Source organism: Mchenga conophoros, linkage group LG16, assembly GCF_057382185.1.
Source record: "Mchenga conophoros isolate Kocher_MC1m ecotype Shallow Benthic linkage group LG16, M_conophoros_male_GT1.1, whole genome shotgun sequence".
Classification (NCBI taxonomy): Eukaryota; Metazoa; Chordata; class Actinopteri; order Cichliformes; family Cichlidae; genus Mchenga; species Mchenga conophoros.
Window position 1 is genome coordinate 16,616,190 of NC_140541.1, and position 19,679 is coordinate 16,635,868.

A 19,679-nucleotide genomic window follows, 5' to 3' on the forward strand; every position below is an offset into this window, starting at 1 on the left:
TGAGGAAGTTAACTGCTTCCTCTCTCTCACTACCAGACATGTTTTGAAGGAAGAAAGTTTGTGGCCAACAAAAAAAAAACCCCAAAAAAACAAGAACAACAGAAATTCTTTTAGAAATATTTCCATTTCCCACCACCTTAACAAGCATTTAATAGATGTTCTTAGTGATTTTTTTAATTTTTCTTTGAAGTTTGAAGTTGAAGTTCTTCCACACCTTAAAAGCAGTGAACTGAATGACTGAATGGAAAAACAAAAGGTGCAGAAAAGATATTTATGCTCTCCACTATACAGTTGCCATCACACTTCACATCCTGTAGTTGTGCGCGTTCAAATTCAAAGTATCCTAAAGGGCGGTGGTGATTTAAAGGTGTTAAAACCACAGGATAACTGTTGCTATAAGCTGTAAGTATACCGAATTTGAAGCTCTAATTTGAGCATAGCAATAGCATTTTGTCTTAAAGTTAATTGATGCCTTCAGAAAACCTGCTCATTTAAAAGCACAGGTATGTAAAATCATTTTTTCTTTTTTCTCTGCAATATATCAAAGCATAACCACATAATACAGTGAAACCAGTCTCTGATCTCTTACTCCAAAGCATGTTTGCGACTACCACATTTGCCTGCGGGGATTCTTTACTATATTTGTGTCGTCTCAGATCTGTGTGGTTCGTCAACTTTGAAAGTGAGCCTGAGCTAATAACATCAAAGCCAATGTATCTTTGGACTGAAGGGGAAGTTTATCACTCATTTAGCTATCACTCATTTGTTTAGTCTAGGGGAAAACTGATCAGAAGGAAGCGAATTACTCTGAGCTTGAATTGAGGATTACTGGAGAGAAGTGCGGTGCTGTTGTGAGCCAGTCTCTTTACAATAATACATTAAGAAAAACAAAATTGCTGTGTTGCATATATGATTTTATAAAAATGCTGACGGTCATACTCCTGCACCTGAAGCAACATCCTCCCATGAGTACTCACATGGGCACAGCATGTGTATGAAACCTACATTTTGCCCCCCCGCTCAAAAAGTCACACATGACTCACCACCCACTTTTTAGACCACAAATGCCAATGAAATGATTTGTTTTATTTTGATGTAACGAGTGACACTGAGCACGTCTTTTGGCGTTATCAGTAGGTGTTTTGCAAGAGTTTTTTTTAAAGACAAAACTTTTGAAAAAGTTGAGTTAAAGCGAGAAAAGTGAGAGACGGGCAAACGGTGCGAAAGAAACAGAGAGAGAGAGAGAGAGAAACTGAGCGCTAGAACAGGATATTTTGTCACTATGGTTACTGGCAGGAGATACTGATCTTGATTACTTTGTCTTGTTATTTTCACCCAGGTCAGTGTGACGGTACCGCGCTCAGGGCAGCTGTGATATCTTTCCGCCAAAAATAACGTCGGTTGAATAAATGGGACTTCAAGTCTGATGAGCAGCACGTTCCATCTGTAAGGTAAGTTTCTCTCTGTGTTTTTTCCAAACTTTAACTTGTTTTGTAGTGTAACGGTGAACACCGTGTCTCTTTTGACTTGCCAAAATCAATTTCAGGTGATCATATAGATTAATATACGTGGACTAAATGTATGAAAACAGGGCATAGACTAGAGTCAGGAATTTACTCCACGTAAATGTCTCACACCAAAGCAAAAAAGTGTTTTTAAATAAACATTTTTAAATATCGTTACAATCTTCATCCTTTATTCTTTAATGTAATTGAATTTGGCAGATTCAGAAAAACAAAATACTCGCTCACTTGTGTAAACGTGACATTACCACACTCACATTACTAACTATCGTAAGAAACACACTTTTATAACACACACACTTCAAATTTGTGAAGTCATACAACAGCTTTTTGAAACTATTTAAACACAACAGTGTTCAATTCAATTCAATTTTATTTATATAGCGCCAAATCACAACAAAAATCGCCTCAAGGCGCTTCATAGATACAGAGAAAAACCCAATAATCTTAAGACCCCCTATGAGCAAGCACTTTGACGACAGTGGGAAGGAAACAGTGTTGTTGCAGGTTTGTCCAAAATGCAATTGGTGGGCCAGGAAACATTTTTCTCCACCCCACCATGTGGTCAAACAGATAGATAGAATGATAAGGCAGTCTCAATGTACACAATGTGGCACTCCAACTGCCTTCAAGGGTAGAGTACCTTGGGGAAGCTCACTTCCTCATACCCAAGGCCAGCTAGTAACACCGCTTTTTTTTTTTTAATAAACTTTTTTTTTGTGCTGTTTATGTGACAGAGTTGCAGCTGCATTGAGAATAGCCGTTGAGCAGAGGCATTGTTCACTGACTTCCTTCATGGCACTTTTAACCACACGCGCTATGCCAGAAACGTCCTGTGAGTCAAAAATTTAAATAAAGAATTGGAACAGTTTGGAAATGAACTTGACTTGTGCTATTTTCCCTGGTAGTCACTTGAGACAGAAATATAAGAAATATAAAACCAATTTCATGTATGAAAAGGAAAATATGCTATATTAAAAAAAACAAACCACAATCATCTGTCAGAATAGAAAAGGAGAAGAGCTGCATATGCAGATTAAAAGCTAAATATGCTAACCTCACGCTGCGACAAAGTAGCCAGTCGGGACATAAATGTACAACCTTTGGAGGCGTTCGTTTATCTTTTCGTAATGCATTATGATGTTGGCTCAGGATTTTATGAATCATCTGGGTCGACGGGACTGTGATGTTTGAAAGCCAAGGCTTCATACGTGTGGCTGTTTACATGTGCTTTGCAGTTCCAGTCTGTCACCAGTTCCTCTCAGATATCAGGTGTATCTTTGTTTGCACAAAATTTCAAACCACAAGATGGCACTACAAAGCAAAAAATCTATTTGTACCTTACAGCACTTTGTTCACAGTGTTCACTGTTTCACAACTCATTGTTAACTCTTGCTGTTGACAGATCAGGTTTTACTTTCATGAAGAACAAAATAGTCAATTTGCTTGCTTTGACTGTCCATAGCAACAGTTTTTTAAAATATAACTTTATAATTTGTTAGAGTTTAGAAACACAACCTAAAAGATAATGTCAGCATTGCCATTTAAGATTTTTTTTTAATGATACTGCCATTCACGCAACAATTTTGTAGACTGTGAGGAAATTGACTTTGAGACATGCTCCTTTTACTTCCCTTTCGAAACACGGTCATGGATCTGTAACCCTCTATGTGTTCTCACACCAATGTTGACAATAGTTTCATATCATCATAAAGAAAGTCTCAGCAGTTCAGTTTATTTATTTTTTTTCCTTTAATTTGTTACATACAAAAAATAAGAAAAAAACTCAAAGCAATGTGTTACTCTCTAGATTGAAACCAAGTGTGATTGTATTTTTTTCTTTTATGCAGATACTCAATAAATTAAAGATGGGTTCTGCCGCCGCAACCACAACCGTCAACAGTACCTCTAACTGTACCACCCTGTATGCTCATCGGGAGTATGCCAAAATCCTCATGCCTCTTTTCTACAGCCTTGTGTTCTTTGTGGGACTGTTTGGTAACTGCCTGGCCCTCCATGTAATCCGTCCCAATCTGAAGAAGATAAACTCCACTACCTTGTACTCTCTCAACCTGGTCATATCCGACATCCTCTTCACCCTCTCTCTGCCTTTGAGGATCATCTACTATGCTTTGGGTTTCCACTGGCCACTAGGAGAAGCTCTGTGCAAGATCTCAGGCCTTATCTTCTATATCAACACCTATGCGGGAGTCAACTTCATGACCTGTCTCAGTGTGGACCGCTTCATCGCCGTGGTCTTGCCTCTGCGTTTTGCCCGACTCAGGAAAGTCAGTAACGTGCGCTACATTTGTGTTGGCGTGTGGCTGCTGGTCCTGGGTCAGACACTCCCACTGCTTTACATTAACATGTGCCACAATGAACCTGATGGCTACATCACCTGCATGGAATACCCCAACCTTGATAAAGTTCCACATATTGCCACTACACTGATTGGTGCTGTTGGCTTGGGTTATGTTATCCCTGTCGTCACCATCCTGGTGTGTTATTCTGTCTTATGCTCCAAGCTTCACTTAACAGCCAAGAACAACCATTTAACAGAAAAGTCCGGCAGGAGCCGCAAGGCCATCGGAGTGATCTGCTGCGTGTCCGTGGTGTTTATCGTGTGCTTCAGCCCCTACCACATTGACCTCCTGCAGTACATGATCCGCAAGCTGGTGTCGGAACCCGACTGCAGTCAGCTCACAGCCTTTCAGGTGTCACTGCACATCACCGTATGTCTGATGAACCTCAACTCCTGCTTGGATCCGTTTATCTATTTCTTTGCCTGTAAGGGCTACAAAAGAAAACTCCTGAAAATCCTGAAGGTGCACGTTAGCATGTCATTCTCCAGCGCAGTGAGAGTGTCTCCTGAAGGTTCCTCCAAGGATTTCCTCGACGGTAACAAGATCCAGCTAAACAGCTCAGTTATGGGAACAGTCACAGAACGAAGATCCCACTATCACGACTGATCTAAAGAATTAAGGGACAAAGAGCTGCACAGAATAAGAGGAATCTTTTTGTTTCGTTTTGTTTTTCTCAGGGTGACTTTTCTCAAAGATAGTGTCTCAAATAAAGAGGTTTTAACCTTTAAATGGACTTTTGCATCATCACAAATGCCCAGCATCTGTAGACACTGGAAATGGATTGTTTTCCACAAGTGAAAGCACTCAAAGGACATTTCTGGAAATGTCTGAGAATTCAAGGAGGAACCTGTTGCAGAGCTAACATGGAGAATGGGAGGAAACCACAGTACCAATAGAGCCACACAGGTCTGGAAGGCACCAGCCTGGATTCAAAACCAGCAAGCTCACATCAAAGGGACTCACTTACAGTGATACTTCTATGAACTGAAATGTAAGGATGAATTAGATCTGACAGAAGTTTCATTCTCGTACAGAATCACGCTTCAATTGTCTTTTATTTTCCCCAAGTTTCGGTTCAGCTTTCAGGTGTAATAGTTCAGGGAAATCGACAGAGATTATTCCAACTCTCTGCCAACCTTAAATGTTTGCAAAAGCAACATATTTAATATTTTCCTGTTTGGATAATCATGCATTGTTATTTAGTGGCTTGAGGATGAGGTTGTTTTTTTATTGTTTGTTTGTTGTTTATTTAAAGAGACGTTTGCAACAACTTTAACTGTTCTGGATCTGTTTCTATAGTTATTATTTTCTGTCTGCGCAAGAGTTAGAGACGCAGTGGTTTCAAGTGCTATATGTTCCACCACCAGCAGTTTGTTATGTTTCTTGTTGAATTTTATGGTCTATATTTTAGGTTTAATGTGTGAACAACACACAGCATTTACCACATGTAAATAGGCCACAGGAACGGCCGTCATAAAACTGTATGCCATGTGTAGTGATATATTTATAAAAGGGTACTAACGTGACCAAAAACCGCTGAAAAACTGCAGAAACTGCATTTCACCCTGTGGTTTGCTAAGTGATTAACATCTGTTAAGTCAGTCATAAAACTGTTTAGCTTTGCGAGCGAGCTCGTAGTACTCAACAAAAAATTTGGGGGCATTAGTAATCTTTAAATATGTAACCATTATACCGTACTTTCGGAAGGGTGCTAAACTTATTCTTTAGTATGATTTTAGAAGTACAACTAGTGCAATAAAGCCTGAGGTAGACCAATCATCATACATGTGTGGCTGGAATTACCCGAAGAAACGGAAAGCATTGCAAAACTCTAAATTCACAAAAAAATAAAGTGTAGCTAAATCTGAAGATAGTTAGAAAACCTTTAAAGGCCCTTGATCTTTGCCAGTCTTTAAGTTTAATTGATTGTAACTTTATAACACATTGTATTATTTACTTTAGTTCAATCTGTTACTTTTCTTATTGGAGCAGCTCTAACAGCATCATTTTCTTGGGGATTATAAAGTATTCTGATTCCGATTCTGCCCAGATACTGATATGCTTTTTTTCCTTTTTACTGCACCTTGTGTAACTATAATTGGTAAATGAAAACTCTTCACAGCATTGTTTTTGGAGCAATTGTCACTTCAATGCTTGACATGTTTATGCAGCACTGTACATAATAAATGACTTGTAATAATTATTAATAATGTTTTGGATGTGACTGAGATTGTGTTTATATTGTGGGTATATCCGCTTCTTGCTGGATGCAAACAGCAGCTCTGTTTATAGTATATTGAGTCACCACCACGAATCGTTCTTAGATTTAACACCCATTTCACGTTATCTCACAACACCATCACCTTCCCACTGAACTAGAAGGCCATGAAGGGATGTCAGGTCTGGTTATTAGAAATTCAGTCAACACAGATGTGTTTTATCAGTGAAGCAGCAGAAATTGTGCACATATAAATTTCAATATTTGAGGTAAGAAAGAATTATAAAATATAACAGAATATTGCATGCATCCAACAATATTTTTAAGGACATTGAGAAATGAGCACTAGTTTAACTAATTTAACTGGTTAAGTAAGCCAAATGCTTGGTCTGAGGTTTGAGAAAAAAGAACAGTGGTGTGGTGGAATGCAAACTCTCACCTCTTGCATAGCAGCCTGCACCCAACAGTACACCACCATGAACCTTTCAGCACAAAGTTCAGAGAGCGTCTACTGTAAGCTGGCATCAAAAGGTCTGAAAAAATATGTGCGAGGATTTATTTTTACTGCCTTCGCATTTTGGAAAGGTGTAAACTTTTTGCTTTTAGTTTGAATTACACATGTGTTGGGAGACTGTGACAGGCCTTTTGGTCGGTTCAAGCTACTGAAGACAGTTTGAACTTTAGTTCTAGAATTTGATCTTATATTTGTTTACATATCTTGCTATCAGGTTGCACAATTCTGTCTAATTTGCTAAGATTGTGAAACAGTGGCCTTTTTTGGCTGTTGTGTTTAGAACAGAGCAGAACAGAAGGAATATTTCTGAAGGAGGCTTTGATATGCGATTGCAAAGAAACGGAGCACAATGTTAAAAAAAGACTAACTAGTGAGAAGTTCAGCAGCGTTTAACGCTTATGTGTCACTATAACATATGCCAGGGTGGCAGCAAACCCACAGAGCAAAACACATGGCACCATTTACAAAGTACAGTACTGTGAAGAACTTTGAACTTTGGAACGCAAGGGGTTTGTAGCACTTATTACAGAAAAATTTTATATATATGAAAAAATGCTAAGAGTGCCATTAAGTGAAGAAATCAGATGTACTAAGAGTATCCAAAAACTGTGCCACTGATTTGTAAAAATTAGCAGTTGGGTGGAATTGCTATCAAGAAATTTACAAGTATGTAAATATAAAAGACATCAAAACATCAACAGAAAAACTTAAAGCATCTTAGTATTTGTATTAAGAAAACCTGGTACTCTTGTTACAGAGCTGCCAGCCCTCTGACACATTCACCACCCACATTTAGTGTGTCACACAAACATTTGCACTTACACATTTTAATGTCAATGTGTTTCCTGTATCACTTGATTTCTCACAAATAATCAAACGATAAAAGATAAAACGACACCATTTTAATGTATATATAAAAGGGGATGTTGAGCTCTCAAACAATAGTTTTCAAAGGCACACTGCCATCATTTAACAAATCACAACATGACCACATTAGATAAAGCCTGGTAAGTTACGCTGAAGACAGATTTGCAGTTGTAGTGTCAGAGCTAGCACGAAGGTGCTGCACCGAGAACATGGTTTATAGCTTCACCTGGATGTAATCTGATCCACAGATCTGTCAGCTGTGCTGTTTGAAAACCAAACAGCAGCGATGTACAACGATAAAAACCTGAACTCACGGTTTTGTCTCCTCTGAGTAGGCTGACATTAAAAGTACTCCAACAAGTAATTAACGTAACTTTTCGCTGTCACCTCTGTACAAACCTGATTTAATCTCTAAGCTGCAGGAAGTTTGCTGGTGTGGTAGCTGTGAGAAAAGGAGCAAAAAAGTGAAGCTGTGGTAAAAATACTTGAAACTAGACAAAATACTTGGAATGTTATCTGATGACATTTAGTCACCAGATAGAAATTAATCAGCCATTTAAGTTAACCATCTACGTCACTGTCATACGTACATGCAAAACAGCATCTTTCTTTCTTGGATTTTACGCCTTTGGTTATACAAAACAAGATATGTTTTCTTGTTTTGTTGTTCATTTTTTCATAGGTCAACTTATGTTACTGGAATGTTTTGCATTTACATAAGAGTTAAGTATGAGTCAGAATATATGCATATATTGACATATATGCATTTTGACACTGTTATCTTCGTACGTTTAGTTCAACGGGAACATGTCTCTTGATGATAGTGTGGTTTCTTCGTTTGCAATAAACACATATTTCACACATATAATTGTCAGCTGCTTCATCGTGCTTTGTTTCTGTCACTTATATTTCTCGGAGGGGCTGACAGTATGAACATCATGTCAGAATCATGGCCATAGGTCAGATATTTTAAATATGGAGGTTTTTGAGACAAACCTTTATAATAATCCCAACTAATACATGGAAAATTGACAGGTAATGAATGGGTATTTAGTTAAAGTTTAGCATGGTGCTGCATGGTGGTGGCCATGCTCTAGGTGTGAATTTAAGTGTAAATGATTCTCTTACTCTGTGTTAGCACCGTGGTAGACGCGCAACATGCTCATGGTGTGTCCTGCCTCTCACCCAGTGATGGCTAGGATAGGCTCCATGATGACTGATATTAACTAATCTTTAATAATTACAGAGTTGATGTTACTTTGTCGCATGTTGTTGTGACATAAAATGATTAATTTATGAATTAGAAATTAATTTACATGTGTGTGTGATAACAACAATATTCTAATGCATAGGTGTCAAACTCTGGCCCGCGAAGCCATACCAAATTACTATCAGAGCTGGCCTACTGGTATTATACAGCTAATATATATATATATTGTTTAGTATTAAGCTTTGCTTGTTCCATATTCAGTTTTTCAGCAAAACGTGTTTGAGTCCATAAGAAAAGATTCATTCTTATATCTGGAGGAATAAATATATTTCAATAAATATTAACGTTAGCCCGCGACTTTGTTGCAGTTTTGAATTTTGGCCCACTGTGTATTTGAGTTTGACACCCCTGTTCTAATGAAACTGGCACAAATAACATTTTATAGACTCTTGTGGATTTTTTTTTTATAATTTTAAACATTACTTTTATATGACTCGAGCGTCATTACTGTTTAGTGTGTGTGAAAACGAGAAACACCAAAGGTCACCAAACGGGAAACAGGGAGTCCCACACAGGCCTTCTAGCACACTGCAGTGGGTCTGAAAGGGGGGCCTGATGATGAAAGTGCGCATGTGGGAGCCAGAGTGCTTCTTGGACAGGGTTGAGACAAACCATAATTCACTCTCACATTTAGACTCATCAGCTGATAAAGTACATCATAAGATCGACCTTTTTGGTATGAGCTATCACTGCTAACCACTACACCACAGCGCAGCTAACTAATGTGGTCAAAGAAAGTTTGCGTACAAAACCCTTCAACTCTGCGCCACCTTGAACAAATATTGAGTTTGCGAATCCTTAAATTTAGAAAGCAGTTACTACAAATAAAATATGATATACTGATATAATGCTTTCTTTAATGTAAAAATAATATATACGTTCCGCAGTGAATAAATAAGCCACAGGCTGGATGTGTTGTAGTATTTCTTTTCAGCCTCTAGAGGGCAGTGTAAAACAGCGTAAGAGAGGTGGTGATTAACCAAATAAAATGTGCTTCTCAGAGGGGCCATATATCAATTCTAAATGTAGACGGAAGCTACAAAAGAGGACCTAATAATCATTTTATTGAAATATTACTTTTATGCTTTTACAAAAAATGGCATAGTATAAAATAGATAGTTTAAAAAGAGCAAAGGGAGAAGGGGAGAGGTAGTTGATGTCTGGTTATCTGTATAGAGAAAGCATAAATACACTCCTTGTTGCTTATACAGGTGAATAATTAAACATGTACTATAGAGTTGAATATTGACGCAACCACATGACAACTATCAAAGAGAGGAAAACATCACACAGACTGTTGTCATAACAACATATTGCAATGAACACAAAGTACCATCTGGTGCGAGATTTTTTTTAAGACACATCAAGAGGACAAGCCGATAGATAATTATTTCCCAAGAATAAGAATTAGACTGAATGAGCTGTGATCAAAATGCAGTACTAAAAAAAACCCAAAATCCACTGACAATAAGAAGAAGTTTAGCATCAAAGCTGACAAATCTGCACGGCACAATTATGAATGTGCATCGGGGCAACATGTAAAACCTTTTGTGGGAGCCGCAAAAAAGAAAAAACCTGTGGTGAGTGATGGAAACGGTCTATTTTAAGCCCTGCGAATGAACCAGCGAGGACGTGAACAGAAGAAGTTTTGTTCTCACAAAGTTCTTTGAGTCAAACGTCCCAATTGATAGTTTTTACCACCTTACACACACACACTAATCAGACGCATTAATCTGTATTCAATCCGGGTCCACGCTGACCTTGAGCGTTTCACCTGAGCTATGCGCTTTGCATCCATTAAGCCGATGTGGTGTAAAACCATCTCCCAGCATCAGCGTGAAGTGTCTATTACCACCGTCTTATTTCCTGTTTATATGGCAACTGCCTCAACATCCTGTTTTTAATTACTTCTCTCCAGCAGCAGATGCTTCTCGCAGCAACCTGCTGTGGATTACTCCCCTGAGAACTAATGTGCTGTGACAGACCCCACTTTTCCAATCAATAACTCGCCCTAAATCTGCCATCTCTCTGCCTGCCAAACACACTCCCACTTCTAATGGCACATCATTTTCTTTAAGGGGGTGTAATTGCAGACTGTGGAAAGCTGTAGTCCATTTCTGTTCCAACCACGCAGACAGTGTAAAGGAATCTAAAAAAGAGCAGAAACTATAACGCACGGGCGACACAGGAAGTGAAGGGGGCTTTACAGCCTCTTCTGTCTCGCCACCATTACAGTCAAATTCAGAGAGAAAGTATTCACTTCCCTGTTTTGGCCGTGAGAGCTTGGTATTCTGACATCTTCATGAGCTCCATTTGGCTTCATAAACCTGCTGTTGTGAGCTTGTCAAGATGTTTGTTTGATTTTTGTGGTAAGTGCAGCCTTTTATTGTCCAGGCAAAGCTACCTGATCTGTTTCACTTTTAAGCGTTGAAGGTTGTAGTATTGGCAGACGTGTTTCATGGCTACTTTGTACAGTATGCGTCTTTTGGTGCTACTAAAAATCGATTCACATGATATGTTTGTTTCATTTACATCTTTCTTTCATCTAGATTATGTCTAGTTTGCTGTGGGATATCTAGATTGATAGATATTCTATAATTTTATTTACATACAATAAAAAAAAAGTACGTAGAGTGGAGTACAGTAGAAAAGAAATGGGTAAATGTCAAACAGAAGTCACATGATTTCTTATCAAGATACTAAATCACTTTCTCAGGGATACAAATCACACTTCCACATTTGACTCTAACCACAGATTGCAGTTCAATCAAACATTTGCTTTCATTTTTTTCTTTTTCTGTTTATTTGGGTGATTTTTGTTGTCTGCAGTTATAGAAAAGCTCTCTGTTTCGCATGGTACAGCTGCACCGCATTTTAAAAATATATATTCAAATTAACAGCTGCTGCTGTCATCTGTAACATAAAAATGTCCATATTTAGAAGAAGCCACCATTTCAACTAAGTGTCACTTCTGTAAATCTAATTGTGTCGTTTTAATTCCCGTCTAGAGCAGACGGTTTGATCGTGCTAAACGTTAGGAAAGACTCTTAGTTTTACATTTTTTCTAAGTTTTATGTTTTGGTCTTTCTTCTCAGATTTTACTCGTGTGGATGGATGAGGAACAGATTCAAAACAATCCATATATGTAAGTTATATTTTGAGTTGTTTTGACAGATTATTTTGGTCATAACTGTCACTCTAAGAATTTGTAGCTGATTGAAATTATTCAGCTCCATGTAGCTGATGTACTTTTAGGGATCCACAAGTGGTAGCCAAAGTACATCCTTTTCAGTACCAAAACCTTTTTGGATGTGTCATACGAATATTAAAAGCACCACAGCTGCATCAGACATGACCACATGTGATATATAAACCGAAATGTTGAAACAAAGGTACTAATGAATGACAACTGAAACAAACGCCATTGTCTTTCAGTATGACAGTGGATCTAAACTCCACCAACATGTCTGCAACTATGAAGCCAGAGCAGGGACCAGTGGAGTACCGCATTTCAGGCCTGATTTTCTACTGCTTCATCTTCGTCATTGGAGTCATGGTTAATTTCACAGCTTTATGGGTGTTTGCCCTAACCACAAAGAAAAGGAACTCAGTCACTATCCACATGATAAACGTGGCACTGGTAGACCTCACCTTCATCCTGCTGCTTCCTTTCAGAATGGTATACCACCACCAGGACTACTGGCCTTTTGGAGATCTTTTCTGTCGAATCATGGCAGCCTTCACCATTTTCTACCCTTGCATGGCTTTGTGGCTGTTTGCCCTGATTAGCACTGACCGTTACATGGCCATTGTCCAGCCAAAGCACGGCAAGGAGTTGAGAAACGTCCCGAAGGCTGTGGTGGGCAGTGTTGGGGTCTGGGTCATGACCATGGGCAGTTCTGTACCATTGCTCTTCTCCCAGAAGGACCCTGACCGGGCCTCTAACTTCACCACCTGCATCAAGATGCAAGACATCATCCACATGCGCCATGACAACCCCGTCAACTTTGTGCGACTTATCTTTTTCTTCCTCGTCCCCATCTGCATAATGATCGGCTGCTATGTCGTCATTGTGGACAATCTGATTCATGGCCGCACCTCTAAACTCAAACCTAAAGTAAAGCAAAAGTCCATCCGGATTATAATCACGCTCATTATCCAAGTGCTGGTGTGTTTTGTGCCTTTTCATGTGTGTTTGGTTGTCCGTTTGCTGGGGAACGGCATCGACGGGGGGTATAGCACTTGGGCAGTCTTCACCACATTCCTCATGAACCTAAGCACAGTCTTGGATATCATCCTGTACTACATCGTCTCCAAGCAGTTCCAGGACAGGGTGATTAGCGTGATTCTGTACAGGAACTATCTGCGGAGCGTGAGACGAAAGAGCAGGCACACGCACACAGGCAGCATCAGATCAATGAGCAATATGACCAGCGCAATGATATGAAACAGCCACAGTCATTTCAAAATGGGACTGCGATACGTACTGTGAGCGCTTTTGCACAATGTAACACTGAATGCATCGCTGTGTACATGGTTCATTATCAAAGTCTAAATCAAGAACTTGCAATTAATTTCCAAGGTGTAATTTACACTCACAGTATGGGAGTGCTGCTGTTGTGGCAAAAAACATCTGTGTTCAGAGCTGATTGACTCACCCATGAGACTTGAGATGGTGTTTTTCTTCTTTTTTTTGTGCATCTTTGCTTTAGCAGACAAAGCACGAGTGGCTGTGTCTCAGGTGTGATGTGTGCAGGTGAAAATAAAGCTCACATTCATTTAAGATGTAGCACACAGTATCTCAATGTCTGCTTTGTTGTACGTGAACATTGAAACTCTTCTCAACCTACTCGCAGCGTCACTGACAGCCTCCACGGGGGGTGGGGGTGGGGGTGGGGGGACTTACAGGAAACAATGGTGGGTTTTACATATTGTCTCTTTGGTTTGTTATCGTGCGGTGTTTTGAACTTTACCTCTGCAGCACCTCGGTTTCTGCAGAGGCGAAGTGAGCAAATGTTGCCATTGCTGCGGCATGATGTCATGCACACAAGGAGCAAAGTTTTTTCGGCTGCTTTTATATTTAGATTTGCATAGAAAAAAGGGAAAGTCCAACCTGTGGTGCAGCACATACAACACACCACAAGTTTTGTTAAAATTGCTGTAAATTTATTGGCCAGGTGATGGCAGCATGGCACAGCTACAACAGATCCCATCAACCCAGGAGAGCAGGCCATCACAGTGCTTTCTTGACTTTTGTCAAGCAGACTGTGCAAGATTTTTGTTTTCTGTTTTAAAAGTCTTTTTCTTTGTTCATTGGGGGATTTCATTTATTACATCCAGCTTCACAAAAGCCAACACTTCAGTTTTTCTTCCCCGTGAAACAACCAGTGCGCCTCATTTACACAGAAGTCCTAGCAGCTTTCCGAAACAGGAATCAGACCAAAGCGTGTTTATGGTGCAATGTGAATTGTATTGATTGGATGTTAAATGATTCAGTCGCTTGGAGTGCATTTACAGTAACATGCTCGAGAGATGTCAGGGAGGCTATTCGGTAGATTTAAAACCACCTTAAGCTTAAAAGAGAGAACCTTTTTTTCTACACGGAGATACTTCAGTGTCAGGTCTCTGCCGCAAAAGTAATTTATTCTCAGTTTCTTCTTCCTCAAATGACAGACAAGGAAATGAGTTAGACGTGAATGTGTGACAGTTCTGTCTCTGCCAAGTGGCTGTAAGTGGAAGAAATGTGACGATTTTGATAGGTGTCCAGCCCAAACATCACTAAGAATTGATTTTGGTGTGGCCAGTTGTTAAAATAATTGAGTTATTGTTTCTGTCGCGACAACGCAATCTTAATTGGGTCAGACAGTAAGCCAGTGTAGCTGGGTAACAGTGTAGTGGCGCTTTCGATTACACAGTAAGAGCACCCTGTGGTGCAATCACAGATAGCAAAGTTATTGCATAGCTGATCACTTGCAAACACAGGCTAAATATACCCCATTAAACTGTGAAAGTCTTTAAAATGTGCCTGATTCTGTTAATGTTCTGATTGATTTTTCACAAGCAAGTCCAGCTGTATTCATACTCAGAGTAGTAAAAGGATAAACTGCACTGATGGTCCACGTGGCATTCGGCTGATTGGTTAACAGCATTCAGATGAAGAAGAGGCCAGTGTGTATGGCATGAAAGGGTTAGATTTACACTGTCCTAAATAAAAGAAGGCAGACATCAAAATTTCCAATCTCGTGGAATTCTGGGAACTGCAGTTCATCATATGGTGATAGGTTTATTGGCTGGTGGACTACAAGTGGATTTATAAGGGAGAGGTCAAAGGTCAAATGAAACATCAGAGGGTTGTCTATGTGTCCCACCTGTTAGACATCAAAGACAAACCAGCCACAGTGCTCACAGCAACTGGCATTTAAAACAATTAAGTTTCCTGTCAAGTCCCTGTGATGAATTATCCGGAAGCTTTACCCGCTGTAATTCTAAATCTTCCCAACAAGTGCCTTTGTTGTAGAGAAATTAATGAAAACAAGATTGTCTTTCATAGGAGCTGATCTAACAGCGCAACAGCCAGCTGCTCTTCTTTGGGAATAAAAACAGTCAGCATTAAACACAGCTCGCACAAAATACTTTTTTTTTTCTCCTTTCTCTTTTTTTTCCCACCACTCGTGTGGAAAACAAATCAGGCAGCAGGCGCAGTGGCCATCTGTTTTGTTATTTGATATGTGTGAATACATGTTGTAATGACTTTGTTTGTGAATCACTCTGCGCGGCAGAACACACGAGAGCTCTCGAAGTGCTGGAGTGTTCAAAGCTAATCATATAATTGGACACAATAGTCGATGACAAATGGAGACGCTTGGAGCCAGCCAGCTGGGGAAGTGAATATGTAATCATTGTAAAATCATATCATTTTTGCATATTTGAAGACAGCTTAATAGAGTTTGCGTGTCAGCACACTATCAAATGATGATCAGAGACAGTGTTGCTGCATTTGTTTTTCAGATTGTGCTTTTTTTATATATTTATCTGTGCCGTGATTAAAAGTGTTTCTAAAGAGCTGGTTTCTGATGCTGCGTGTTCATGTGTGTTCCATTAAATCCTGAAAGTCAAAGCAGATCTGGGAGAAAATACTCCTCTGAATTAGGAGAAAAGAAGGAGTAGTTAGAGCTACAGTTGTACCGTAGCCTGGGGGGGATGCATGGAAAGATTGTGCATTTAAAACATTAACAAAATTCCAATACAACTAAAATATATTCACACAGAGACACCTGCATGCTATGTGCTGTAAAGAAAAACGTGAGAAATGGACAAACTGCTGACTAGAAGTATTGTTCAGTTGTGGAAATGCGCTTTTTCTGCCACTCCATTTACTAGTAGTTAAAATTAAAGCCACCAAACCAAACGAAACACTTTGGTTTACTTTGGGTTTTTTTAACTGTCTCACAAATAATGTAAAATAAAATGTTGACTGACTTCAAATTAATGCCGAAACAAAGGTGCCTAGTGGATTTTGTAACAGTTTTGTTTGAAGCAATGTTTTCCACAGTTTTACTATATACCATCAGTCTTCATATTGTTCCCATTAGAGAGCACAAGGACATGAAAGAGGGCCTATAATGTTATATAGATACTGTACACATCCAGCCTCAGCTGGGCCTCCTCATCTACTGTATGGCATTAGCAGCCAGCAGCTGCCTGCATTTACATCGTTTAGCGTTTCTCTCAGGGCACTTTAATACGCTGAACCTCTCCCCTGGTAAACTTTACAATAGGATGTTGAAGGATACTTCTGGACTGCCATAGGAAATGAGAGGCACATGTGCGTGGATGTAGCGGTGCAACGGCGGATTCCCCCCTGCGATACTGAGCTTAAGGGCTGCACAATGAGACTAATGGATTCCTTTTGTGGACAAAACTAGGTTAAGCACATGAGCTATTGTTTTTATCTGTATTTGGACGTGCAATCATATCTTATGAAGAGCAGGAACTGTGTGAGGTATGCACATTAGCAAGGATAGCCTCTCAGAGGTAATCTTTTCCTCTGGCAACTGCAGTCTACTTCTGCATTGTCTTTTGTCTCTATTAAAAGGAGATAATCTAGTGCAAGAGTTTCAAATGCTGCTAAACTGCCTCCAATTGACCCTCTATTTAGCACAAGAAGGAGAGGAAATGTATGGCCTTGATTACATCTGTGTGTCTATTTTAGCAGACTGTTCTATTGCTGATTCACACACACGGCCAGCCACCATTAAGAACCATAAATAATGTAAAGGCCCTCATCTGTGTGTATGTATGTGTATTTTCCAACTCCCAGCTCAGCTAAGTGGTTGAATGGAAACCTTGGCCTCCTCCTTGTCAGGTTCTCCGTAGATCTATATAAGATTTGTTCAAAGTCATTGTAAAGAATAACATTCACAACACTGTTCTGCTCCATGCACATGGCAAAGTTTTTTAATTCTATTAGGTGAAGTGGAATAGGAGCTCCAGTGGGGACTGTGTCAGGTTGTGTTAATATTTAATCCGGTCTCACTTCGGGTTCCGCATGATCCACGGTATTGTCAAAGAAGAATGAGAAAGCAACATTACAAGGCGGATAAAAAGACATGGATAAAGACACCGTAGCTCCAGGACACGGCCTCACTTAGGATGTAGTGTTGTGAAATGCTTGTTGAAGACACTATTATGAGATGCCACTTTGCATCTCTCCTCTCTGCAGAGCTCCTTGCCATAGTGCAGGGCTCTCTGAACAGAAAGCAATATTATGGCAGCTAATGCTAATGCACTTATTTCAGCTGATGTGCATCTAAAGAGAGCTGACTGACAAATTGAATGTACAAGCAGGTAAAGAGGAAGAGAAGAATAAATGTGCATAAAAGTAGGATGCCGCATTAGTCTATAGTGTGTGTGTGTGTGTGTGTGTGTGTGTGTGTGTGTGTAGGAAAGAGGGAGAAACAGAGGGAGGGATGAAGGAATGGAATGAAGAGCGAGGGAGGCCTTTCACTTCCTCTGTGTGCACATCACGTCTCCTCTCCCTGAGCTCAATTACAGGATTGATACTCAGAGAGGAAACTTCATCATGTCGTACAGATGTCTTCACTGGGAAAAAGAGGGAGACGATGCATGTTGTCATTTAACGTGACATGGCCTGCGCTCATTGAGAACAAACAAAATGAGAAACAGTCGGACTATAGATTTCATTAAAGGCTAATAATAAATATGGAGCACTGGTGTAGAGAGGGAGCCCGCGGAAGGAAGACTGGAGGCTACTTACTGACGGAAGAAGGAACTGGAGGTTGGCATGCCTGTTGGATAGAGAATTTAACAATTCTGCTGAGTGAATTAATCGAAAACAATATCTTGTAAACAATAATACTCTTTCAGCGAGCCATTCTGCTCCATCATAGTAAACATTTTTTATAACCCAGACAGCTCTATAAAGTGCTTTAGGCATCATTGGGCACAACCATCATTAGTCAGTGCCTGTGTGTAAATCTGAATAAAGTCACTGGGCTGGTGATGCAGCGCAGACACAAGCCCATATCTATTTTACACTGTTTCATTTCAAACGTGACACAAGCAGAGAACACACTCCACAACAATGGCCATGTTTTGCTTTAATTTGATTAGGTTTTGTCTCAGCAAATGCCAAGTCCTGTTTTGCCTCAAGAACATATCTCTTAATCACGTTCCATCCAGGCTGTGTCTTTCATCTAAATCTCACAGCCGTGGCTCACACCCAACTTTATTTCGCTGAAAGGTAGGGGGAAAAAAAGCACATACACACACACACACACACACACACACATATACACAAATGTACCAGCAGGCACACGCACACATCCAACAAGGGGGAATACAATGACAAAAGCCTAGCTCTCATCTCTGTCATATAAAGTGATGTTTTGTGTTTAGCTGTGTGCAATAGAGGTGTGTGCGTGTCTGTGTGTGTGCTTGCCTCTGTGTGTGTGTGTGTCTGTCTGCAGGGCTCAGATCCATGTTGTTTGGTTTGCTTCTCCATTAAGAGAGCTGTAAAGGAGAGGGAACAGATGGCTGCTGGCCCGCTCTGTCCTGCATCCTCTCACAACTGCCACACTTCCTGTGCGTCCATTAATCTTCTCTCACTAGTCCTGCAGCACAACTTTATTAAAACAACTCAGGAGAGAGCGAACAACAAGCCCGCACAGCTGTCAGGAGCAAAAGACAGAACCATTCGTCCACAGAAGAACGGCCTCGGATTTCGAGACGCATCTGTAAAACAGCTCAAGTAGAATCTGGTTCGCTTTGAAGCAGGCTCTGCAAAGCGAGCGCTGCTGTAGAGGCACAATAAATGCTCATTAGAACGCAGCTGGAACTGCTGTTGTTGCAGAGTTCATTGGCATAGTTTGTCAAACTTAAACGTGTACGGCTCTAGCTCCCTGTCTGGAACAGACTACTGTTTTACTCCACTCTAGAAGCTTGTGGGAAATGTGGTGTACTGGGCACATTTTGGCCTGAGCTAAAGCTTTTTGAGCACTAATAGAATGCCTGTTAAACATTACAATAAATTATACATCTGAACTTCTTAATGCGATCGTGCGCGCTAATTCGCAACAAAAATGTGAGTCGTTTTTACAGTAACCTTTCCACATAAATGCGTAAATTCTATAATCACACAAGGCCTAAATTTGTTGTCTTCCCTGATTGTTTTCTTGGAATGAAACAAATGTGCAAATTTGCATGTTTGGCTCTGTCATGACAAATTCTAACAACGTAGCTCTATTTGGCCCTATGCTCTGTGTCCATAACAGTCAGTGGGTAAATTGAAAAATCAATTCCAATTTAAATTATTGGAATAAAGGACTCCAGGAGCTGAGGATATAAAAAAAAAAGAAAGAAAAAAAATGTCTTCTAGATCCCCTTTAATTGGAAAGTCATTTCT

At 39.9% G+C, this 19,679-nt stretch overlaps 2 protein-coding genes across 2 annotated transcripts; both read left to right on the forward strand.

The window, feature by feature from the left end:
* The first annotated feature begins 1,063 nt into the window (after positions 1-1,063).
* Positions 1,064-6,084, forward strand: gpr183a (G protein-coupled receptor 183a). Its single transcript, XM_085250022.1, has 2 exons — positions 1,064-1,451; positions 3,374-6,084. Exon 2 carries the CDS (start codon positions 3,392-3,394, stop codon positions 4,490-4,492), a length of 1,101 nt encoding a protein of 366 aa, XP_085106148.1. The 5' UTR covers positions 1,064-1,451; positions 3,374-3,391; the 3' UTR covers positions 4,493-6,084.
* Positions 6,085-10,965: 4,881 nt separating this feature from the next.
* gpr18 (G protein-coupled receptor 18) lies at positions 10,966-13,627 on the forward strand. Its single transcript, XM_085249196.1, has 3 exons — positions 10,966-11,124; positions 11,851-11,900; positions 12,191-13,627. Exons 2-3 carry the CDS (start codon positions 11,866-11,868, stop codon positions 13,200-13,202), a joined length of 1,047 nt encoding a protein of 348 aa, XP_085105322.1. The 5' UTR covers positions 10,966-11,124; positions 11,851-11,865; the 3' UTR covers positions 13,203-13,627.
* Positions 13,628-19,679: the final 6,052 nt, after the last annotated feature.

Coding starts and splice junctions, on each gene's coding strand:
- gpr183a (XM_085250022.1), top strand. CDS start 3,392: ATGGGTTCTGCCGCCGCAACCACAACCGTCAACAGTACCTCTAACTGT.
- gpr18 (XM_085249196.1), top strand. CDS start 11,866: ATGGATGAGGAACAGATTCAAAACAATCCATATAT. Junction 11,901..12,190: donor ATTCAAAACAATCCATATAT/GTAAGTTATATT, acceptor ATTGTCTTTCAG/TATGACAGTGGATCTAAACT.